The 25,946-nt window shown below is 40.0% G+C and overlaps 1 protein-coding gene across 15 annotated transcripts in view; it reads right to left on the bottom strand.

The window, feature by feature from the left end:
- Iswi (Imitation SWI) overlaps nucleotides 1–25,946 on the bottom strand; it is a 63,791-nt gene that overhangs the window by 19,153 nt on the left and 18,692 nt on the right. For all 15 annotated transcript variants that reach the window (XM_068390909.1, XM_068390913.1, XM_068390910.1 and 12 more), the window contains 7 exons: nucleotides 22,566–22,802; nucleotides 22,087–22,228; nucleotides 16,498–16,604; nucleotides 16,151–16,331; nucleotides 15,423–15,601; nucleotides 9,033–9,198; nucleotides 3,024–3,238 (listed from right to left, as the gene is read on the bottom strand). In XM_068390909.1, the coding sequence (XP_068247010.1) occupies nucleotides 3,024–3,238; nucleotides 9,033–9,198; nucleotides 15,423–15,601; nucleotides 16,151–16,331; nucleotides 16,498–16,604; nucleotides 22,087–22,228; nucleotides 22,566–22,802 (1,227 nt within the window). The remainder of the gene's footprint in view (nucleotides 1–3,023; nucleotides 3,239–9,032; nucleotides 9,199–15,422; nucleotides 15,602–16,150; nucleotides 16,332–16,497; nucleotides 16,605–22,086; nucleotides 22,229–22,565; nucleotides 22,803–25,946) is intronic.

The raw sequence follows: 25,946 nt of genomic DNA, 5'->3' as shown, positions 1-25,946 counted from the left end.
GAGGGGTTGTCCAAACACTTTGACCTGAGGAGAAGAAAAGTATTGACATCTGTCCACCTCCCATTACCTACAAAAATTCTTGTAAGATAGGCTAGGTTTCTGTCCAGCAACAGACGATAACTAAAGAATCTCTCCTAAAAGGTATAATGTCGGAAAAGGATGGTCAAATAAATAATGAAGCCGTCCATACTCTTTTCCATCCTCCCCCTCATAAGGAAGATGGGAGAGATACTTTTAAACCTACTCATATAGAAAACCTGCTGCATTATCATTCGATCCAGTGAATAATGGCACAACCGCTGCACCCCACGAGGGGAAAGGAAAGAAGGCCAGATCTTCTTACCTCTCATCCTAGACTCACGTTGGGATCGCTGATTCTGCCGGACCAACAGCCGATGGAGGATATGCTCTCCTAATATTTTGTTGAAGCCAAGGACACTGTATTCTTGGAGATCTTTCTGAGCTTCTGTGTACTAATGAAAAGGTTTTTCGGCTGTGGTCCCAAGGGCCGCATTTGCTTGAAATGATGTGAAGCTCACTTATGTGCTTCTCTGAGGGATATTGTAAGGAGGAAGACTGTCCCTGAGAGCTGCATTTATTCTGATGCTTGCTTTAAAGGTTTGAAGGGGGCCCACTTAAGGGACTAGAGAACGAGTGAAATCCCATGAAGGTGATTCAAGTTTCTCGATGGACCTAACTACTGGAAGCTCAAGGCTAAGTGATAGCCTTTTACCACTGAGACTGAGAGGAGCTTCTCTTGGAAAAGGTAGACAAGAAAATCTGCTCTCAGCTGCAGAGAAGCTATGCACCAATCAAAGATGGCCCACTTTGCCTGGTACACATCAGCAGAGGAGCTACTGAGATACCCACACATCTCCTGTGTAGTGAATCACAGAAAGACGTTTCACTCAGAGATGCTGGAAAGTCTCCAACTGTGAAGTGACAGGGATGTTACTGTGCTGTGGCACCTCTGCAGGTGGGACAGCACAGTAGGTTTAAACCACCGGCGTAGTTTTCTTGGTACCTCGACTAAGAGCATCAGCAAGTTTGGGAACCATTTGGTGTGTGGCCATTTGGGAGCCACCCAGGATATTCTCAGCAGCACCTGCTGATTATCCTTCAAATCATGCAGAAAAGCGGGTAAGTGTAGACATCGACCTTGCCCCATAGATGTTGAAAGGCATCCTCTAGGACTGCTGTTTGGTCCTGTACTGGGGATCAGGCACAGAAAGTTTCTAGTCAAACAAGTTGATTGACAGGGAATTCCTGTCAGAAGTTTCTTTGCCACTAGAGGCTAGGGGACCACTCTGCACATAAATGTCCCGATTGTCTGAACTTGTTGGTGATTACATTCCTTTTGTCTATAATGGACCTTGCTGCCAGTCCACTGCATTGCCTAATGTCAATGAATGTGCCAGCTTTGAGTGGTCTGCAACTCGGTATAGTACCTCCTTGCTTGTCAATGTATGCCACTACAGTAAAGGGCCAATGTAAGTGTGTGGCACTTAGCATAGTGTAGGCACCTTATGTGAAAGCCTATTGATATTGACGAGTTTTGCCGATGATAGTACATACCTGTAGTGGCGGCTTGACGATCGTTTGAGTGTTCAGAAGTTTGGGAAAAAGGATGGCGCCCTTTACCCAGATAAAGGTCCTTGAGTTCAGACTCCTACCAATTGCTGGGATCAGGCACATAAAAACCTGTATCAAGTAACACACAAAGGCAAGTACAAACTAGGTATGTACAGTTATTGGAAGATTTAAAAAATACTAGAAAGAGGGATGACACCATATTCCTGATGAACAAAGTCCTTGGTCCCTTGGCAGACTGGTTGGGCAAAGTACATAAAATTCAGTAGAGAGGACCCATAACAGTCCTGTGTATATAACTCGTATCAATAGGTCTTCCTGAGCTTTTTCAATGACTTCCTCTATGATGTTTTCCTAAAAGTCAGGTAAGGCAGAGGAAGATAAACTTGAATTTTGCCTTCTAAGATGTTGTCCACACAGGGGTCGATGCTCTAATGGTGGAATGAGGTCACATGATGTGTCCTTAGCGTCTTTCTGGACACCCCCTCACACTTGGCAACAGAAGAACCTCCCTCAGATGGAGCACAACAATGTCCAAGGACCCAACTTCATTAGGGTTTTGTTGACACCACCAGGGCACACTTACATGAGAATAAACAGCAAACCAATGCTGACTAACAGGCAGAATGTGGATCTTGTCAGGTTGAACAGATAACCATTTCCCTTTACAGCTATCACTAAAAACTGGAAAAAAAAACCCTCACTTCTTCCTTAATATCTCTCTCAAGATGATTTGCCAATTGATTTACCTAAAATAAAGTCCAAAAGATTAAAAAAGTCAGTTGGGGACAAGATAAGTACGTGTGTACTATCCGGCAACTCAAAACTAAGTTGCTACTCCCTGAGCTGGCGAGGGGGTGGGCTTCCACACCACCCACCAGTAACTACAGACACTTTATTATTATTTTTAAGAGTAGTTTTAGCAACAGTGAAAACACTTATTAAAGGACAAGGGTTTGTATACATGTAGAAACACACACTTATGTATATATGTGACCTACCATTACCTTTAAAAGATGATCAACTAAATTCACATATGCAGTAGAAATGAAAGACAAAAACCGGAATGTTAATGCAACTCATTTTGATAACCTTCAGGTCACAATACTGTACTTACATCAACAAAGTGTAAGCTTACAACATTTAACTACTAAAGAGAATATTCTATACTTGTCCTAATCCTAAACAATTCTTTATTACACTCATATCTAATTTGTTAGTAAAGTACTCAGTAGGTAAAGGAGTAACATGATGAGAGGAAATACAAAAACTGAGTAGTGGCATGATTAAAAAGCTGTACCTCTGATGGAATTGAGGTATCCAATGAAATAAAGTGCAATCATTTCAAATCTAATCCCATTCAGAGAAAATAAAATGCTATGTATTAGATACGAACAAAGGCCATCCAGCCTTCCTATATTTCAACAACTTACGAGTCAGGGTCGTTGAAGTCATCAATCTGCCTTTGTCTGTCCTCGTGTGCTGTCTGACCATCGATACGGCAATATGAATATTTACGCCAAACAGCGTAATCTTCTAGAATATCTAACATACGCGTCATCTGAGAGAAGAGGAGGACACGGGAACCCATTTCTTGAAGTTTGGGCAGTAACTTGTCTAAAACGACCATTTTACCAGCATTCTCAACCTGTTATAACAAAAAAAAAATTTAATAGAATATAAAATTAATAAAAAGGGACGGGACGAGGGGGCTGGGAACCCCCTCTCCTGTAAAAGTATCCTGTGAGACAGCAACAAAGAGATGGAGCTGGGGGAGAGTGACTGCTCCCCGCACTCTAGTTTTGGGGTGTTTGAATGTGCGTGGATGTAGTACGATAGAGAGTAAAAGATGTGAGATTGGAAGTATGTTTAGAAGTAGAAGGATGGATGTATTGGCCTTGTGTGAGACAAAGATGAAAGGAAAGGGTGAAGTGATGTTTGGTGAAATGTCTGGTAGAGTGTCTGGGATTGAAAGGGGAAGAGCGAGAGAGGGTGTGGCTTTATTGTTGAGTGAATGGATGACAGGTAAAGTAGTGGAATGGAAGGAGATATCATCTAGGTTAATGTGGGTAAGGGTTAGGTTGGGTAGGGAATGTTGGGCGTTTGTCAGTGCGTATGGGCCAGGTAGTGAGAAAAGTGAAGAAGAGCGGAATGAGTTCTGGAATGAATTAACTAGGTGTGTAGAAGGACTGGGTAGAAGGAATTATGTAGTTGTTATGGGTGACTTAAATGCTAGAGTGGGTGCTGGAGAGGTAGAAGGTGTCATTGGGAAATATGGCGTACCAGGTGAAAATGAGAGTGGTGAGAGACTGGTAGATATGTGTGTTGAACAAGAGATGGTAATAAGTGCTAGCTTTTTTAAAAAGAAAGATAAAAATAAGTATACATGGGTAAGAGTGGCAAATGGAAGAGTAGTAGAAAGGGCATTAATGGATTATGTGTTGATAACTAAAAGAATGTTTGGAAGATTGAAAGACGTGCACGTGTTTAGGGGTATGGCTAACGGTATGTCTGATCATTTTTTGGTGGAAGGAAAATTAGTTGTAGCAAAAGAGTGGGGGAATAGAGTAGGTGGATGTAAAAGGGAGCTAGTGAGGGTTGAAGAGCTAATAAAACCGGGGGTAAAAAGTAAATATCAGGAAAGGTTGAAAATGGCATATGACGAGGTGAGAGTAAGAGAAACTGGTAATTTAGAGGAGGAGTGGAAGTTAGCAAAAGAAAATTTTGTTGGGATTGCAAGTGATGTATGTGGCAAGAAGGTTGTTGGAGGCAGCATGAGGAAGGGCAGTGAATGGTGGAATGAAGGAGTGAAGGTAAAAGTGGAAGAGAAAAAGAGGGCTTTTGAAGAATGGCTGCAGAGTAATAGTATAGAGAAGTATGAAAAATATAGAGAGCAAAAGGTGGAAGTAAAGCGCAAGGTACGTGAGGCAAAGAGGGCAGCTGACCTGAGGTGGGGTCAGGGACTGGGTCAGTCATATGAAGAGAATAAGAAGAAGTTTTGGAAAGAAGTGAAGAGAGTAAGGAAGGCCGGCGCAAGAATTGAAGAGACAGTGAAAGATGGAAATGGAAGGTTGTTAAAAGGAGAGGAGGCAAGGAAAAGGTGGGAGGAATATTTTGAAAGTTTGCTGAATGTTGAGGATGATAGGGAGGCAGATATAATTGCGGTTCCAGGTGTTGAGGTGCCAGTGATGAGAGATGAGAATGAGAGAGAGATTACAATAGAGGAAGTGAGGAGAGCACTAGATGAAACGAGAGTAGGAAAAGCATCGGGTATGGATGGTGTGAAAGCTGAGATGTTGAAGGAAGGGGGTGTGACTGTACTTGAATGGTTGGTGAGATTGTTTAATGTGTGTTTTGTGTTGTCAATGGTACCAGTAGATTGGGTCTGTGCATGTATAGTACCACTATATAAGGGTAAGGGAGATGTGCATAAGTGTTGTAATTCAAGAGGTATTAGTTTGTTGAGTGTAGTTGGAAAAGTGTATGGTAGAATACTGATTAATAGGATTAAGGATAAAACACAGAATGCAATCTTGGAAGTACAGGGTGGTTTTAGAAGAGGTAGGGGTTGTATGAATCAGATTTTTACAGTTAGGCCGATATGCGAGAAATATTTAGCAAAAGGTAAGGAGGTGTATGTTGCGTTTATGGATCTGGAGAAAGCATATGATAGAGTTGATAGGGAAGCAATGTGGAATGTGATGAGGTTATATGGAGTTGGTGGAAGGTTGTTGCAAGCAGTGAAAAGTTTCTACACAGGTAGTAAAGCATGTGTTAGAATAGGAAATGAGGTGAGCGATTGGTTTCCGGTGAGAGTGGGGCTGAGACAGGGATGTGTGATGTCGCCGTGGTTGTTTAACTTGTATGTTGATGGAGTGGTGAGAGAGGTGAATGCTAGAGTGCTTGGACGAGGATTAAAACTGGTAGGCGAGAATGATCATGAATGGGAGGTAAATCAGTTGTTGTTTGCGGATGATACTGTACTGGTAGCAGACACAGAAGAGAAGCTTGACCGACTAGTGACAGAATTTGGAAGGGTGTGTGAGAGAAGGAAGTTGAGAGTTAATGTGGGTAAGAGTAAGGTTATGAGATGTACGAGAAGGGAAGGTGGTGCAAGGTTGAATGTCATGTTGAATGGAGAGTTACTTGAGGAGGTGGATCAGTTTAAGTACTTGGGGTCTGTTGTTGCAGCAAATGGTGGAGTGGAAGCAGATGTACGTCAGAGAGTGAATGAAGGTTGCAAAGTGTTGGGGGCAGTTAAGGGAGTAGTAAAAAATAGAGGATTGGGCATGAATGTAAAGAGAGTTCTATATGAGAAAGTGATTGTACCAACTGTGATGTATGGATCGGAGTTGTGGGGAATGAAAGTGATGGAGAGACAGAAATTGAATGTGTTTGAGATGAAGTGTCTGAGGAGTATGGCTGGTGTATCTCGAGTAGATAGGGTTAGGAACGAAGTGGTGAGGGTGAGAACGGGTGTAAGAAATGAGTTAGCGGCTACAGTGGATATGAATGTGTTGAGGTGGTTTGGCCATGTTGAGAGAATGGAAAATGGCTGTCTGCTAAAGAAGGTGATGAATGCAAGAGTTGATGGGAGAAGTACAAGAGGAAGGCCAAGGTTTGGGTGGATGGATGGTGTGAAGAAAGCTCTGGGTGATAGGAGGATAGATGTGAGAGAGGCAAGAGAGCGTGCTAGAAATAGGAATGAATGGCGAGCGATTGTGACGCAGTTCCGGTAGGCCCTGCTGCTTCCTCCGGTGCCTTAGATGACCGCGGAGGTAGCAGCAGTAGGGGACTCAGCAGTATGAAGCTTCATCTGTGGTGGAAATGTGGGAGGTTGGGCTGTGGCACCCTAGCAGTACCAGCTGAGTCCCTGGTTAGGCTGGAGGAACGTAGAGAGTAGAGGTCCCCTTTTTGTTTTGTTTCTTGTTGTTGTCGGCTACCCCCCAAAATTGGGGGAAGTGCCTTTGGTATATGTATGTATGTATAAAATTAGTCGTCAGCTGGTTAAGAAAAAAATTTAAAAGAAAAGAACAAAACATGAAATACAAAATCCAACAGATATCAGTGTATATTTTGTCTATATAAGTATATTGTATATGTATGTAAGGATATAATATATATATATATATATATATATATATATATATATATATATATATATATATATATATATATATATATAGACATAAAAACAAATGACAAAGGATCCAATTATACAGCCCATACCAACCAAAATGTAAAGATAAAGTGTAATACAGCATTAACTAGACTTCTTTGACTTAAACTCAAGTTTTAAAATCATTTATATTTTTCCTCGCTACACAAACCTGTGTGCTTTAAAATAGGGAAATGTCTTCAGCAGAGTTTGAATAGCCACTATAATTTTTAAATGAAGTAGTAACGACTAGCGGTGTGTGTAGGTAAGTGACATGAGGGCACCCTTGTTGAAACACTTCACTTTTGACCTTCAGCTCATGACTGGGTGGTTTAAGAGGGAAGTTTATCTTTAAAGGTTTGTATAGAAGTTTATCTTTGAAGATTTGTATAGCCAAGAAGGGAGACTCACTGATGGTGGGTTGGAATCCCCAGAGAACCAAACTGGTTGGTCCTTGTTCTTCCCTGGATGTGTGAAATCTGCCTCATACCTTATAGGAGCAAAGGATGACTTCAGCAATCTTCTATCTATCTTTTATAGGGATGAATAGGCTGATAGGGCCTTATCTGTCTAAAAAGATTAGTATGTGGTCAAAGGAGGAATCCCTTCCCCAAAAGGGGATACCAGTCAAGAATAATACACCTGATGAATGGCGATCAATGGGCTGGTAGGCCTACACAGTATATTACACCATCCCATCGTTATGGAGGACGAGGGAGATGGTCTCTAAGATTCTAAAGACTGGAGCTCACAAGTGTAACCTACCAGCATCGTCCCATCGAGCAAGTAACGCCTCAACTGTTTCATCCCCAAAAGAGGGGATAGAAACAAATACGGAGGAAAGCCAGTTAGTCTTTCACTCTAGGCTTACATTTATATGTTACCATACACAAAATGCTTCCAAAGGGGTCATAGATGAGCAAGAAAAAGTCCTCCTTATTCTTGGATGCTGTTACCATAGAGTAAAATGTAAATATACTTGGATTACATCAATAAGATAATCTATTACTGTATACATAATAAAAAATGAAAAAATACTGTGAACAAAACAACAAAAATTAGAAACTTCTTATGAGGAACTGAAGAAAATTACTCATGACAAGAAATGATAAAAGATCATTTAACCTAAATACTAGAAGTTAACTTTTAACTGAATACAAACAAAACTAGCGTAGTTGAGGTGTACTAGATCATTATCTATCCAAGAAAAGGCTGAAGAAGGCTAAAACCAAAATAAAAAGTAAACGAGAAACAACAAAACATCAGTAACGGTTCAGAGGATAGATCAGAAACACTTACGAAGTTTAAGAAGTAAACTAGGATATGGAAACTTAAAAGATCCTTCATACTTCACATCATAGATAAAACCTTTGGAATAATAACTTTAAAAGCAGCTAATTTTAGCATAAAGCAGATATAAAAATGTAATGAATCATCAATGAACACAGAATGAGGAAGATATTAAAAAAACTAAAGGAGTTTGGAGAAAATGCTTGGCTGCATGAGCAGCAACCCAGTTTCTGACCTATGAACCTGTAAGCCGTCGTACAGGTCTACCTAGAAGAGCAGGTCTTTTTCATGGAATGATATGTTTACAAAATTTACAACAGTAATAGGCTTTGTGAAAGTAACGGGTTTGAAATTCGAAGAAATTTTAAATCAACCTTATCACTCAGCATTAGACAGTTGTGAATTCTTGTTGATGACTAATGTATATGATTTACTTTATGAGACCCAATATTCAATTTCACATACAGTTTCAGTTTTTAGTAGATAGGTAAGGTAAACACTTATCCAGATACACTACTTGGGAAATGGCCAAAGTATACACGTAGGATACTTATTTTACAGTACTTACAATCACCAAGAAAAATTACTTATTTTAGCAGTCGACAACATCAGATGAAATGAACCAATACACAAGAGACTCAGGGTTGCAAGTCTAGCTTCCCTGAACTCTTGACTTCGAGTTGACAATTATGTTTATGTGTCGTTTGAATAACAATGCATTTTTCATAGTTTGAATTTTGCAATGTATTCCATATTTGACCATTTAAACATTAATAATAAACAATTACAAATAAAATTAAAAAAATTTCTTTTCTCCTTAACATTTTGGTAATTTTATTTACATATTAAACTGAAACTTTATGAATTCTCTACAGACACCTAGCTGTTGAAGCATCAACTTAAATTATTGAATTACTATAACATATACAGTAATACTAATTTTGTTTCTATCTCAAAAGTAAAGGATTCTAAACTGAACCACAAAATATCTCACCAAGTGGTAGTCTGTGGTGTACGGTGGACCAGGCTCAGCACCATCGAAGAGGTAAGGGTGGTTGCAACACTTACGCAACTGCATGAGAATATTTTGCAAGCGCATTTTTTCTGTTCGCCCTGCGCCATTCACAACATCAATATCTTTCATCAAAATCTTTGTGTACCTTAAAAATAATAGGGAAAAATGATATGAAGACAGAGCTAAACACAAAGCTCCTAATTTTGGTAAAGAAATAGTGTTGCCACACAAACTGTATATTTTGGAATACAAATACTACACCAGATTCTATTTTAATGATCAGCATTATCAAACAATAAAGTATTTAAAAAAAAAATGTTATTTTGATTATAAAATAAATTTTTGAATATACTTACCCGGTGATTATATAGCTGCAACTCTGTTGCTCGACAGACAACTCTACGGAAAAACTCGCCAGCGATCGCTACACAGGTTGCGGGTGTGCCCAACAGCGCCATCTGTCGACCAGATACCCAGTACTCAATGTAAACAAAGACTCAATTTTCTCCTCGTCCCACTGCGTCTCTATTGGGGAGGAAGGGAGGGTCATTTAATTTATAATCACCGGGTAAGTATATTCAAAAATTTATTTTATAATCAAAATAACATTTTTCAATATTTAACTTAGCCGGTGATTATATAGCTGATTCACACCCAGGATGGTGGGTAGAGACCAGTAATATATGTTTACACTTTTATGAGCTAAGAGTTTTTTATTTCATTTTAGAAGTTATCAAAATAACAAAAACAAAATAAATAGGTACCTGGTAAGGAAGTCGACTTGAACAATTACTCTGCCTTTTAAGTACGTCTTCCTTACGGAGCCTCGCGATCCTCTTAGGATGCTGATCGACCCCTAGGATCTGAAGTATCAAGGGTTGCAACCCATACAACAGGACCTCATCAAACCCCTAATCTAGGCGCTCTCAAGAAATGACTTTGACCACCCGCCAAATCAACCAGGATGCGAAAGGCTTCTTAGCCTTCCGGACAACCCATAAAAAAACAACATTTCAAGAGACAGATTAAAAGGATAAGGAATTAGGGAATTGTAGTGGTTGAGCCCTCACCCACTACTGCACTCGCTGCTACGAATGGTCCCAGTGTGTAGCAGTTCTTGTAAAGAGACTGGACACCTTTCAAGTAAAATGACGCGAACACTGACTTGCTTCTCCAATAGGTTGCGTCCATTATACTTTGCAGAGATATATTTTGCTTAAAGGCCACGGAAGTTGTTACAGCTCTAACTTCGTGCGTCTTCACCTTAAGCAAAGTTCGGTCTTCCTCACTCAGATGTGAATGAGCTTCTCGTATTAACAATCTGATAAAGTCTGACCAAGCATTCTTTGACATAGGCAAGGATGGTTTCTTAACTGAACACCATAAAGCTTCAGATTGGCCTTGTAAAGGTTTAGTACGCTTTAAATAGAACTTAAGAGCTCTAACAGGGCATAAGACTCTTTCTAGTTCATTGCCTACGATCTCCGATAAGCTGGGGATATCGAAAGATTTAGGCCAAGGCCGAGAAGGCAGCTCATTTTTGGCTAGAAAACCAAGTTGCAGCGAACAAGTGGCTTTTTCTGACGAAAATCCGATGTTCTTGCTGAAGGCATGAATCTCACTGACTCTTTTAGCCGAGGCTAAGCATACCAGGAAAAGAGTCTTAAGAGTGAGATCTTTCAGGGAGGCTGATTGTAAAAGCTCCAACCTGTCTGACATGAAGAATCTTAGTACCACGTCTAAATTCCATCCAGGGGTAGCCAAACGACGCTCCTTGGCGGTCTCAAAAGACTTAAGGAGGTCTTGCAGATCTTTATGTTTGGAAAGATCTAAGCCTCTATGCCGGAAGACCGATGCCAACATGCTTCTGTAGCCCTTGATAGTGGGAGCTGAAAGGGATCGTCCTTTTCTCAGGTATAAGAGAAAAACAGCTATTTGAGCTACAGAGGTACTGGTCGAGGATACAGAAACTGACTTGCACCAGTCTCGGAAGACTTCCCACTTCGATTGGTAGACTCTAATGGAAGACGCTCTCCTTGCTCTAGCAATCGCACTGGCTGCTTCCTTCGAAAAGCCTCTAGCTCTCGAGAGTCTTTCGATAGTCTGAAGGCAGTCAGACGAAGAGCGTGGAGGCTTTGGAGTACCTTCTTTACGTGTGGCTGACGTAGAAGGCCTACCCTTAGAGGAAGACTACTGGGAACGTCTACTAACCATCGAAGTATCTCGGTGAACCATTCTCTCGCAGGCCAGAGGGAAGCAACTAACGTCAACCTTGTCCCTTCGTGAGAGGCTAACTTCTGCAGTACCTTGTTGACAATCTTGAACGGTGGGAATGCGTAGAGATCCAGATGTGACCAATCTAGGAGGAAAGCATCTATATGTATTGCTGCTGGGTCCGGGACTGGAGAGCAATAGATTGGAAGCCTCTTGGTCAGCGAGGTTGCAAAGAGATCTATGGATGGTTTTACCCCAAGTGGCCCAAAGTCTCTTGCACACATCCTTGTGGAGGGTCCATTCGGTTGGAATTACTTGCCCTTTCCGACTGAGACAATCTGCTATGACGTTCAAGTCGCCTTGGATGAACCTCGTTACTAGGGAGATGTCTTGACCTTTTGACCAGATGAGCAGGTCCCTTGCGATCTCGTACAACGTCAGTGAGTGGGTACCTCCTTGTTTGGAGATGTACGCCAAGGCCGTGGTGATGTCCGAGTTAACTTCCACCACTTTGCCTCGAAGGAGAGACTTGAAGCTTTTCAAGGCCAGATGTACTGCCAACAGCTCCTTGCAGTTGATATGCATGCTCCTCTGACTCGAGTTCCACAGTCCTGAGCATTCCCGACCGTCTAGTGTCGCGCCCCAGCCCACGTCCGATGCGTCCGAGAAGAGAACGTGGTTGGGAGTCTGAACAGCCAGGGGAAGACCCTCTCTTAGGTTGATATTGTCCTTCCACCAAGTCAGACAAGACTTTATCTTTTCGGAAACCGGGATCGAGACCGCTTCTAGCGTCTTGTCCTTTTTCCAGTGAAAAGCTAGATGGTATTGAAGAGGACGGAGGTGTAGTCTTCCTAGTGACACAAATTGTTCCACGGATGACAGCGTCCCTACCAGACTCATCCACAGCCTGACTGAGCAGCGTTCCTTCTTCAGCATCTTCTGGATGGATAGCAGGGCTTGATCTATTCTGGGGGCTGATCGTCTTGTTGTTCAGCAACGTCCTCATCAGAGGGTTCCTCGTCCGAAAACTGATGAGGAAACGGCAACGGAGTGGGCAACGTCTGGCTCGCTGAGTCCGGTCGCACTGGTGCATGCGTGACGGAGCCGGACGCAACATCATGGAACTGCTGCACAGTCTGTGAACTGTCAACAACCATGGGTGCGCGAGGAAGCACAGCGTCAACCCGAGACTGTCTAGACCGTCTGGGTTGTGCAGTCAACACCCTACCGGGTTGCTGAGGTTGACGCACTGCGTCAAAACAAGTCACCTCTGCTGGTTGTTGAACGTCCTGAACGTCAACAACCACCTCCGAGCGTCGCTTAACGTCAACGTGCGGCTGGCAACCCACACTGGGTCGCATCGGTGGAGGAACCACCTCAACTGGCAGACGCGAGTAGGTTACCTCAGCGTCAACAGGGCGCACAACCGACCGGTTGGAAGGTTGTTGGCCAGAAGGTTCGGTAGCAACCTTCTCCGCATTAAAGTCCTCTATCAAGGACGCAAGCTTGGACTGCATGTCTTGCAGCAAAGCCCATTTAGGGTCTACGGGAGCAGGTGCGGCAACAGACGGGGTTAGCGACAGAGGCGGTACCGCTTACCATCCCTGAAAGCCTTGTTATGCATGACATAATTGTACAGCAAAACTTCAAAGGCTCGAAAACAGCTGTGAAGTTGACCTGTAAAAACTTGGAGCGTCTCCTGGCCAGGCGCCAGGGAGAGTCTACGAGAATTGAGAAGTCTATCTGGGCAGAGGCATGAACTCCCAAGCCGAGAACTTCTCTCGTGTCATATCAGACTCTCGCTCTATAAACCAGTTTAAAAGAAGGGAAAGCAAAGGCTGTATCCCCCAAACTCCTCCTGGTGAAAAACCAGTCGCCTAGCCAACGTAAAGCTCTCTAGGAGAGCGAGAGAGCACTAGCTTAAAAACAACGGCTTCGAAGTAGCTAGGCCTAGTGTAAGCTCTGACGTTTAGGCGAACGAGGAGCAGCAGTTACAAAAAGATCCGGACAAAGATCCTTAAAAAAATCATCATGATTTAATTAAAGTCCATAGGGGGCTAAGCAGCTTTAGGCTCCTCTCCATCTGACAGAGTCCTCAAGGGAATATCAGTAGGAGGGGGAACAGCAACTTCCTCATCTACAGGAACCTTGTCCGATAAAAGCTGAGTCTCAAGCAAGGGAGAGACCTACCGTGGTGGCAATGCTTTACAAGCAGAGTCCACACTCACTGGTGCATTAGTAGCGGACCAGAACGCAACGTCATGTAACTGTTTGACAGTCTGTGAACTGTCAACAACTGAACTGTCAACCACAACAGGAGCGTGAGGACGCACAGCGTCCACTCGAGACTGCTTTGACTGCCTATACTGAGCAGTCAAAACAACTCTAGAATGCGGAGGTTGACGCACAGCGTCAAAACAAGTCAACTCCGATTGTTAGTGAACGTCTTGAACGTCAACAGGAGCATCAGCAAGTGGCCTAACGTCCAAATGCGGCTGAAAAACCACACGAGACTGCATCGAGTGTGGTTCTAAACAACCTGACTGACGTGACTAAGCTACGCCAACGTCAACAGTAAGCACAAAGGAACGTTAGGTTGGCTGAAAGCCAGGATATCGATGAGATAAACGGCTAGACTCAACGGACTAATCGGCAGAATAGTCTTCCATAAGGGAGGCAAGCATATACTGCATGTCTTGCCATACAACCCATTAAGGATCAACGGAAATGGTTGTGGTAAGAGACGAGGGTAACGTCTGTGACCGCAACACTTTGCCAACAAAAAAAGACTCTCGGAGTCTGTGTTACGCTTTTGTTAGGCGGCGAGCAGTTATCCGATGACTGCATAGGGTCAGAGCTGTCCTAATGGTTGTAACCAGGACGCTGGACCTGTCCTGAAAGGACTGACTTTCGCTTAAGGGCTTCGAAACCTTGCGACAGGTTTCTTATGCGAAAAGCCTTCGGATGACGAGGAGAAACAACGTCTCTCTCGTCTTATGGTAGGGGAGATCTTGGTAAGATACACCCGATACCATAGAGGGAAAACGTCTGTTCGTTGATCAAGGCCTCTCGAACCCATAAGTCGTTTGACATTACTTCTCCCCTGGGCTTGGGAGCATGCAAGAGGTCCCGGACTAGGTGAACGACAGGCACGAACAGACGAACCCTCGGACGCAACACTGTAACACTTTGCGCATATCACTTTATCACTTCGTTACGATATAAAGGGCTCAACGTTGATTAACTTAGGTTTCCAAGTTAGGACCGCCTACTCTCAGGAAAGGTCGCATATAAACAAAACATTAAAATTTATTTTTATATGTTTATAATAAATGGAAAGTTAATTGAAGAGGCCTAATAAAGGCGGAGAGATATAAAATATATAGAGGAAAATCTATAAATAATTTATAACGTGATAAGATAATTACTAAAAGCCTAAACACACTTCCGTCTAAGGGAAGGGTCGGCCATTTAAAAGTGAAAGAAAGTCCATACTCTCTTTGTCACCCTAATTAAATCTATCCAAAACGAGTTCAAGATTTAAGATGAAGATAAAACACCTGCATAGCGAAAGCTCAAAACTAGAATATAGTACTTCACCAAATAGATGTGAAAAACTCCAGTTTAGCAACAGCGAGTAAAGTACGTCTTGTCGACACCTCGACAGAGAGAAAATTGAGTCTTTGTTTACATTGAGAGCTGGGTATCTGGTCGACAGATGGCGCTGTTGGGCACACCCACAACCTGTGTAGCGATCGCTGGCGAGTTTTTCCGTAGAGTTGTCTGTCGAGCAACAGAGTTGCAGCTATATAATCACCGGCTAAGTTAAATATTGAAAAACTACTGTATTTAAGAACCTGTATTGCAATGTACCCACTGAAATTTTAAGTGCTAAGTAAAAATTAGAAACAGATTAAAAATTACCTGAAGGGAACACTAGGTACTACAGAGTTAGAATTACATCAAGTAAAATGGTCACCTTAGAGAAATGTTGCTGGGTGGTAGAGGAGGAGGGTACTCTAATATTATTAGTGTGACAATTGTGGGGGAGGAGGAATTGGAGGAACTTTAGGTTATGGGTCTAGACTTTTTGCACCTCTTAAGATTGACATTGACAACCCATCAACATTACAGTAATCTACATCAGATACCTACCAATCACGTTGCATCTTTGAGAGTTGGATGTAAATTTTAGTTTCCTTTTTCGGCAGCAGACGTTTCTCGACATCAGATTTCAGCCTACGGAGCAGGAAGGGACGTAAAACAGCATGCAGACGTTCGACCAAAGACTGATCACCTAGACAGGTGTTTGTGTTAAACCAAGCATCAAAGTCCTGAAATGAATATGAAGAGTATGTTAAGAAAAACATACTTTACACGAGATACACAAAAAGTTACTAAATATCTCCACGAACTTTTCTAACCAATTTTTAAATATCTAAAAACATGTAAGAGTTGTAATGACATTGTGGTGGAGGAGGAGGAGGAGGAGGAGGAGGAGGAGGAGGAGGAGGAGGAGGAGGAGGAAAGAGGGAATTACTTTATTGGCAGAGACTTCATTGGAAGTAGAATAATGACAATGTTCGATTATGTTAAAAAACTGAGGTCTTGGGTTATGGAAAAATCTCAAAAGACAACTGGTATTAAATTGTAAGTGAAAGAGATTAAAGAACTATTGCATTATATTGTGGCAAAATTACAATTAGCATTCAAGAAATTTATCTACCTTTCATTTTTTGCAAAAAAAAAAAAAAAAAAAAAAAAAAAAAAAAAAAAAAAAAAAAAAAAAAAAAAAAAAAAAAAAAAAAAAAAAAAAAAAAAAAAAAACATGAAATCCAGTATCAGCTAGACAATTCTAGCTTATGTAAAAGCTAACCACAAACCTCAGATGAGCTGAAAACTTCAGGCAGTAAGAAGTTCAGGAGAGACCACAGCTCGTGGAGGTTGTTTTGCAGGGGAGTACCAGTAAGCAACAGACGATTAGTTGAACGGAATTCACGGACAATTTCAGAGAGCTTGCTTTTCTCATTCTTGATACGATGAGCTTCATCAATCACCATGTACCTGTACATAAGAAACTTGTTGGGTTACGAGTAGTTTAGGATATTTTACTACTGATATAATCTCATAAATTTTACTCTTAAAATCTGTGTAAACAATAACTGTCTATACCAGTCTAAAATCCCTTCTCATTATATCAAACTATTCAACTTCTAAACACTTTTCTTACCTCCAATTAAACTTCTTGAATACTGATTTCTCCCTGATACACATCTCATATGAAGTGATGCAAACGTCCCATTCGCCTGGCATCATGACTTCACGGATGAAGGTAGCCTGAAAAAGAAAATTTTTAAATTATACATTCAAAGGTTTTTCTTTATCTTAACTATACAAACCTGAATCCTTTAATATTATGTTTTTGCCTTGGCTGGAACTTGGCTATCAAAATTCATAATACAGTATTGGTACTTACTGAAGGGTGGTGGGGAAGCCCCAGATTCAGCCATAACACTGATTAGCCACTCTGGCCTTCACGTAGGGTTACGGACTGGTTGAGGAGGGAAGTGAAACTTAACCCTTTTATCCCCAGGGTATTTGGAAATATCCAACCCTTAACCCCCATGGGGTTATTTTTTTCAAGCACATTTTGCAGTATATTTTATCTAAATTGCTCTACCAGCCTTAATTTTTGTCATAGAGAGGTCAGGTTGGTCTCATTCTCTTGGAAAATGCCTGAAGTTTCTCAAAAAATTATCAAAAATATGCAAAAAATTTAAATAGAGCATTTTATTGCAAGGACATACCGGTACGTCCATGGGGGTAAAGGGATGAGTTTTGTGAAACGTACCAGTACGTCCTTTGGGGGTAAAAGGGTTAAAGGACTCCGGTTTCCATAGTTAGCATAACAACAGATTACTTTTAAAATTTACGACTTATTCCTACATGTATTCAAACCCTAGTCCTTAACCCTTTTACCCCCAGGCTATTTGGAAATTTCCAACCCTTAACCCCCAGGGGTTATTTTTTTTCAAGCACATTTTGCAGTATATTTTTTTAAATTGCTCTAACAGCCTTAATTTTTGTCACATAGAGGTCAGGTTGGTCTCATTCTCTTGGAAAATGCCTGAAGTTTCTCAAAAAAAAATCTAAATAGCATTTTTTTGCAAGGACGTACCGGTACGTCCATGGGGGTAAATGGATGAGTTTTGTGAAACATACCAGTACGTCCTTTGGGGGTAAAAGGGTTATTAGGGAAGACTTCCTTAGGAGGAAAAAGCCCCTTTAACCATATTGGCTGGTTAAAATCCTATGATGTCAATACACTTTGACCTGATAGGATGAAACCCTTATAATCATATTGGCTGGTTAAAATTCTATGATATCAATACAATTTGACCTGATAGAGGTGAAGGAATGTTTATTCCTACCATTTCCCAACACTTGAGAATAAATTCTCATGGGTTGGGCTAGGTCGCTGTTCTTTGACAGACTGTTGAAGAAAAAAAATATATCCACAGAATGATATGTCACAATAAAGGGCCAATTAGGTGTAATGTGTACTACATTCTATCCATCCTCCCCTTTGTAAGTAAGGGTGAGGAAATTTCTATGACTTGTATAGAAGTTTCCGCTATGGAAGCTCACCCACATCAAATGTTTGTACCTTCTGTACAACCATTGCACCACAAGGGAGGGGAAGGAAAAAAGAAAAAGAGGCCATACACCTCACCTATCATCCTAAACTACTGTCACGTCTGTTACTATAGACAAGATGCTGCTTCCGTAAGGAACTAGGTAAGCTAAATAACCAATCGTAAAGTTACCAAAGGTTACAATGAAAATGTATCTAAAGTCTTGTGGGTATACTCCCATGGATAGTCTGCTGTCAAGATTGTATGGCTCTTCCAGACACAGACCTTTAGCACTTGCATCACTGACAGGTTCTCCCTGAAGGCCAAGGTAGATCCAATATTTTGGCATTCCTCTCATCCCCTTGTGGGAGCACACATCCAATTGCTTCCTGATGCCAGAATGAAACCTAGTTTTAGGACTCCCATTCTTTCCGTACTGAAAGTAGAGTCATGGCGTCTCCCCTACAGTTAAGGAAGGGAAGTCATTCTTTTGCCTACATCTTTTCCCACTCTTTCCCAAAGGGAAGATATGAGTGAGGTCTTTGTTTCTACCCACTCTTTCCCAAAGGCAAGATATGAGTGAGGTCTTTGCTCCTACAAGTAGTGAAAGCCCTCGTTCTTGAGGAAAAAAGAGCACAGGTAGGTGATTTGTAAGCACCTGTATTGCATACCGATACGTATTTATGAGGAAGGAATGTCACCGGAAAGTATTCTCTGGCCTTGTGAAATATTACCTACCCCATGAAACAAGAAAAAAGGCATAACCATATGTAAAATATATAAAAACTATTCATATTTGTATACAGTGGAACCTCTACACACGAACGTATCTACATCCGAATTTTCCAACATCCGAAGTAAAATTCGAGCAAATTTTTGACTCTACACCCGAATTTTATTTCGACACACGAAGTAGCAATTTTCGTCGTACCGGTTGTATCCGAATTTTTCGACACGCGAAGTACAATTCGAACACGTTCCTACTCTACACCCGAATTTTTTTTTCGACACCCGAAGTAAACAATACTCGTATGCGTAGTCGGTGCTCATAGCGCCTGATGTGTTTTTTATTTCCGCCAATAGAAGGCAGCACTTCAACCTCGGAGGGACCCTCAATTAGCGTGGCTTGGGTCAGTCCTCTGTTCTCGTTGGCTTTATGTGGTTGTGCCCTGTGCGTTCTGCTATTAATTGTGTTTTAATCGTGATTTTTTACATTCATCCTTTTACGGTATTTTACGAAAATCATGGGTCCTAAAAGGCTTAGTTTCGCAAGTGGTAGTGGTAGTGGTGAGAAAAGGAATAAGGGAATGCTTTCTTTAGAAGTAAAGCAAGGAATTATTGAAAAGCATACGGACGCCACGTCCGTATGAGTGAACTTGCAATAAGTTCCGCGCAAATAAAAGAGGTGTTAGGAAAATATCAAGACGTGGTCGACTTCATCGACAAATACCATCCAAAGAAATTGCAGGTTTGTCGTGTAGCTGCGCAGTTTGATGATGTTTCCCTAACTTATTTTCGAAACATTCTTAAAAGCTGTACCAAGCAACTTTCTATCGATAGCTTCTTTAAAAAAACTACGAAGCGAACTCGTGATGAAGAGGAAGGAAGTGGTTCAAAGAAAACCGCAAAGAGTGAAGAGAAAAAAATTCAATCAATTTTAAGTGTAGAGAGTGAAAGTGATTAAAATTAATCATCAAAAAGAAAAAAAGAAAATGTAAAAAAAAAATATAAATTATAAAAAAAAAAGCTAAGTTATGTTAAAGTTCACTTAGTGTAAGTTAGAATAAGTTACGGTAGTGTACGTTTATCGTAGTTAACCTCTCTACCTCCTCGCCGCCCGTCCGTCTCCTCTCTGCGTAGCAAGACTAACAACACCTGCGCTGGAGTTTCTAAGGTAAAGTGACGCTAAAAACCCGTTTCTTATTTATCTTTTTTTGCTAATTCTTCTTATTTACATGTCTATTCTTCTTATTTACATTACATGTCTATTATCTAATTTAGTGTTCATTATTCTCATGGGAAAATTATGTGTAGTAGTTTATTAAGAAGTTATCATAGGTTTTTGGGCTCAACCACGGATTAATCCTATTTCAATGTATTCTTAAGGGAAAATTCGTTTCGACAACCGAACATTTTCTACATCCGAAGTTGGTTCTGGAACGGATTAAATTCGTATGTAGAGGTTCCACTGTACTACATATCTGAAAATTTCAATTTAGTTTTACACATCCTTCTCGGATCCCTTTTTAGGCAGATTCAATTGTACTCCAATTTTACTAATTGCATTTGGATAATCTTCACTTTCCTCATTTGATATGTCACAATCACTGTCATTGTCAATGTCAAAGTCACTAGTATATGATAAAGAATCACTATTATCACCATAAAAGGCCAATCTAATGAATAAAAACAGAAAATAATGATAAAATGCGTCGGAAATGAAAAACATTCTTACCGCTAACACACAAACATACATCGATAGCTCCGCCCACCCCCTGAAGTTGATGTTATCTTTTCCCTTTTATTATATGTAAAACCATGTAATATCTGGCAACTCTTTCCTCCAGCTGCAAACTGATTGGTTAAAAAAATGTATATACGTCACTGAGGTGATCCCAGGAGGTCCAAGAGAGAATCCCACAAAATTTGAAAAATAAAGTATCGCTAATATCGACGTCGTACTTAGAGTCTATAAAATCAAGACATAGCACGTTTTGGGTTAATTTCTTTTGTACACAGGGAACTGCCCTTATCTAGAAAAAAAATCAAAACAGCCAGCTAGCAGTACCAGGAGTATATGTCTGTACTCTCCAGCAGCAGAAACCAAGAAATGTGTATTGCTAACCATGCCACCCGCCAATTTGTACTGTATCAACTTTTTGCTATAAATTCTATCTGTCGAGTTCCAGCTAATCTGAAATCTTACTCCTGTTAAAGGATTTAGGTCTGGATTTGTGTAGGAACAAATATCTAACCTTCATTACTCACTGTAATAAAAAGAAAAAAAGTTGAGAAATTAAAAAAAATCACACTATTTAGTGTATAGGCCATCAAAAAATTATCTATTTCTATTTGTACTTTGCCTTATAAAAAGAAAAAAAATATCTTCGATTACAGGTTCTCAATTTAGCAAACTTACAATACATACCAAGAAATATCTTAGCTATCCAATGATCTGTGCAAAAGCCCTTTCAGTAGAACTTCAAAAGTTCAAAGTTGGAGCAAATATTTTTATGTTGACCAGGCTGACATGAGTCTTTTTATAGTTATATAACATATCTGTTTTTGACGTTGTTAATAGTTTATATAGGACATCTCTGTTCTGATGTTGTTACTGTTTTAGAATGATTTATTCTTAACTTGTTCTCATCATTTATCTATTTCCCTATTTCCTTTCCTCACTGGACTATTTTTCCCTATTGGAGCCCTTGGGCTTATAGCTTCTTACTTTTCCAACTGGGGTTGTAGCTTGGCTAGTAATAATAATAATAATAATCATGAAGGCTAGTAAATTCAAAATGATGAGGTAAACCGCAATAAACATGTAATGCCTTTAAAGCGACATCAGAAATACACTTCAGGAACTCCACATTACACAAATTCAGTTTAAGTGAAAAATTAGATGATTCACTATAGAAGGATAACCAATATATAAAGCACAGTATTGGGAAAGGAAATAAATAAATGGGACTCAATCATGGAGGGGATGATAGACCTTCCAAGAGTGTTTTAAAATAAAATCAGGAAGACAATGCAAGGATTAAAGGGGATGTACTGAGATGGTAGACACTAAACTATCTTAACCCTTTTACCCGCAAAGGACGTACTGGTACGTTTCACAAAACCCATCCCTTTACCCCCTTGGACGTACTGGTACGTCCTTGCAAAAAAAATGCTATAAATTTTTTTTTTTTTTCATATTTTTGATAATTTTTTGAGAAAATTCAGGCATTTTCCAAGAGAATGAGACCAACCTGACCTCTCTATGACAAAAATTAAAGCTGTTAGAGCAATTTAAAAAAAATATACTGCAAAATGTGATGGGAAAAAATAACCCCCTGGGGGTTAAGGGTTTGAAATTTCCAAATAGCCTGGGGGTAAAAGGGTTAACCTCCAAAACTTAATCAGTATGATTCTAAATAAAATTAAAAATAAACCACCGTAGTACTAAACTGTAAACTTACCCTGGTTTCTTGGTCACCAATAAGACAGACGGCACGTAGAGATGGACACCATCTCTTAAATTCATTCTCCCAATTGCGTAATGTTGATTTAGGTACAATAACCATGTGAGGTCCTGGGATGTTTCGATATGTCTTCATATAACTGTACACAGGAATAAAAATTTTAAAATCTTTTTTTGGGATAAATAAGTGAAATGATGTACTGTGCCTATATATCCTAATTTCTTTCAAAATAAAAAAAAAATAAAAAACATTCTAGTTTTGTAAAACTAAGTAACTGCACCTGTTAATCCCAACACGATGAAAATAGCTTTCTCAATAAAATATAAGGAAAAAACTTTCTATCTGCATAACGTATTTACAAGATCAATTACAGTATGAGAGAAATGTTTTTCTTTACTGGAACAATTACAAAAACTCACTACTTAAATATATATGTATTCATAAATATAGATATCGATCAATTACACTAAACTTACCCTAAAAGAGCAATAGTCTGTAGTGTCTTTCCAAGACCCATCTCATCAGCTAAGATACCATTAATGCCGTTTTCGTACAGGTCAATCATCCAGTTAAGACCTCGAATCTGGTAGTCTCTCATCTCACCATTTTCGATGTAGCTTGGACTTTCATCGAACCTTATGATTCTTGCGGATTTTGTGGCTTCTGCTAAGAGTTCTTCATCTTCCTCCTGCTCGGTCATACGATGGCGGTGACTACAAGGAGGAAAGAGGGTATCAATGAGTTCAGTGAAGAACATCACTGATCAAAACTAAAAAGCATTTTAGTCATTAGACTACAAAGGGTATGCTGTAAGTTAAATGACAAAATAATAATGAAACTAATGATTACTACATAATCAAACACCTGGTTTCTACTTCTGAAAGAATGTTGTACGTATATGAGTCTTCCTTGAGTAGATAAGTTCTCTAAACAGTCTAGTAGCAAAATTACAACTCTGTATTCAAGTGACGACAAGGATCTTTGCAACAACACAACGTTTTGATACTATATATAAAATACTTTTTGTCTGAAAAGGTAACTTGATGGTCTCCTAAAATTGTTTTATAATGGATAATTCTAGTGTACAAACAATTGCATTCAAATTATTTCTATTCTACAGCATTCACACTGAAGCTCTTTATACATTAATGGAAATTGTACAAATGGGACTATAACCTTTATCATACACAGAATCAATCAATGTATCGTAAGACCCTCAATAATTTACTACTCCCTACGAGATTATGCAAGATGGCATATATTTCTAGACTCCAATTTGAAGCATTAATACCAACCTATTACTGGGTTATAAGTTTGGCCTGTGACTCATTTTCTAATAATGAACCAAAGACTTTTCAATTGCAAAAAACTTCAAGTTTATTCCACCTATATACCTTTTAAGAAATTTATCCTACACCGAATTCTCATAACCTTTTAAAAATCCCGTTATGTTTAAAGTTTATCTAAATACTTTTACATTTCACCTGTATGTTCTAATTCCATCTTTTTTTTTTTTTTTTTTTTTGCCTCGCTTACAAAAACCAATTACCCAGTCCTACGATAAGAGTAACTTGCTAGTAACATTCAACATATTTTAAAGTCCCTTTAGATTAAATAGAATCTTCCCCATTTATCCTGATGATTGTTCATTTTACTAAAAGGACAACTTTCGGTCATGCTAAAAAATGTACAGTAGTTGAACACTTCAATCAGTGTATACAAGACAGTTTAAATTCCTATTTAGCAATACTTTGAATAAAGAAAGTCTAGAACTTGTAGACACCACAGGCCCGCCATGCTAACTTCTTGGAAACATGCCACATGCACAAAAGTGTCCTTTTCTTCGTATGGAATACAGTTCCCCTTTCGAATCTGCTCACTAATCTTTGATGCTGGGGATGAGCAGCTCATTCAGCTCTTGAGGAGCAACAAATAATGAATAAAGCTAAGGGGCAATGGCATGCACCTCAATGACTTCCATGTCATAGCCCACACTAAATTCTATTGGACATGGTACTCCTGGTCTCATTTACTTTAATTACATTCAGATACAGTATTCTCTTGCATAAAATTATGATTCTTCTTAGTTTTTATCTCACTGCTCAATCTTGGCTCTATGAGTTTCTCACTAAGCTTTGACTCAATTATGTTTCCCTTTTCCATGGTTCCACACAAACGTTCCTTCAAATGGACCTATTCCTTCCCCCCTTACAAATTTATCAGGCCTTTTTTCAAGGCTTGGAATGCATGTGAACTTAATTTTTCAATCTATCATAAAATATACCAGAGTTGCCCTGCTGTTATAAGGCTTATTCTTGATCTATTTTAACGTTGTTCCTGATCTTAAAATATTTCATATTTTTCATTTACAGTATTGCATCAAGATACAAAATTAATTGGTTCTGGAGTGGCTTTCGAATCACGTTTTTTTGTAGGATGAGTCGCCGTTTAAATGCAAGTCACCTAATTCGTACCAAGCCCTACATGAACACCTTACTAAATTAAAAAATAAGGCTAAACTGTACTAAACACAATGAAATACAACCATTTGCATCATTCAATACCTAACCTAACCATTAATACCTGTAAATGAAGTTAATTGTTAGAGCATACAATACAGTAATACAATAATAAATGAAAAATACTGTACAATAACGAAAATATGGAACCTAACCTTTGGAGCGAGGCGAAGTCTGAAACCGAAATTGGCGGCAGAGGAGGACAAATGGCAGAAAACATGAACACTTAACTTTATGAAACACTAACAAATGGAAGAAAACATTAACACTTGTTTACGAAACACGTTAACAAATGGCAGATAACATTAACACTTTATTTTACAAAAAAATCAAAATTAAATCTTTTTATGCCCTTTTCTATATTCTTTATTTTTCTTTTACTTTCCATTTCGTACTTTCTAAATTCAATCAATCTTGTTACCCATGGTTTCGCATTAGCCCTCCACATCACCGGTAGCTTCTCCTTTAGCACTTTGTGGGCCTTGAAGGCTCGAGGAGTCTCCGAGTGATACACAAACACGGGCTTCATCTTACAATCCCCACTGGCATTTGCTGAGTACAAGGGCAAGCCTGTCCTTCATAGGTTTGTGCCAGAGCAGCTTCATCACTTCCGCCATGATATAGTTCCGACGAGGTATTTTTTTCCGGAAAAGCCCAAAGTTCTGTTGCTGTTAAAAACTTTTTGCGGACTGTAGTCTTCCTGGAATCAACTTGTCTAATTTCTCAACAAAGGCTTTGGCTGCTTTCGTGTCTGACCTGGCAGCCTCCCCATGCTGCACCACGAAATGAATGCCAGATCGTCTTGAACTTTTTTAACCACCTGCGTGAAGCCTTAAACTCTGGGGGTGCCTGCTTCAATGTCCGTTCTCCTACATCATCTTTGGCCTGAGCACTCACGAGATCACCAAAATTGGCCCTGACCTTGTGGCAGACTGCCGTCTCAGTAATCGTGTCTTTGGCGATTTCCTGATCCTTAGTCCAAAGGAGAAGCAGTCTCTCCATCTCATCATTGACGTGGCTCCTAATGCTGGAGAAAAGTTACACCCTTAGAAGGTGTTGCTGCTTTGATGGCTTCCTTCTGTTTACGGATGGTGCCTGCAGTCGACGGATTTCGGCCATATTCCTTAGCAATCACACTTAACCTCATGCCACCCCCATTCTTCTTGATTTTATCCCCAGCTTCATTTCCATAGAAAGCATCCTGTTCTTCTTTCCCTGAACATCACACAACATTCTTGGGACCCATGGCTAATAATGTATGAGTCGGATAACGCAACACAATACGGAACAGTAACTAAAAGCACGAAAGTGAAATCATCAACACAAATTCAATGAGAA

This window comes from Palaemon carinicauda, chromosome 17 (assembly GCF_036898095.1).
Source record: "Palaemon carinicauda isolate YSFRI2023 chromosome 17, ASM3689809v2, whole genome shotgun sequence".
NCBI lineage: Eukaryota > Metazoa > Arthropoda > Malacostraca > Decapoda > Palaemonidae > Palaemon > Palaemon carinicauda.
The sequence above is the reverse complement of the archived record's forward strand: the minus strand, read 5'-3'. Positions and strand labels throughout refer to the sequence as shown.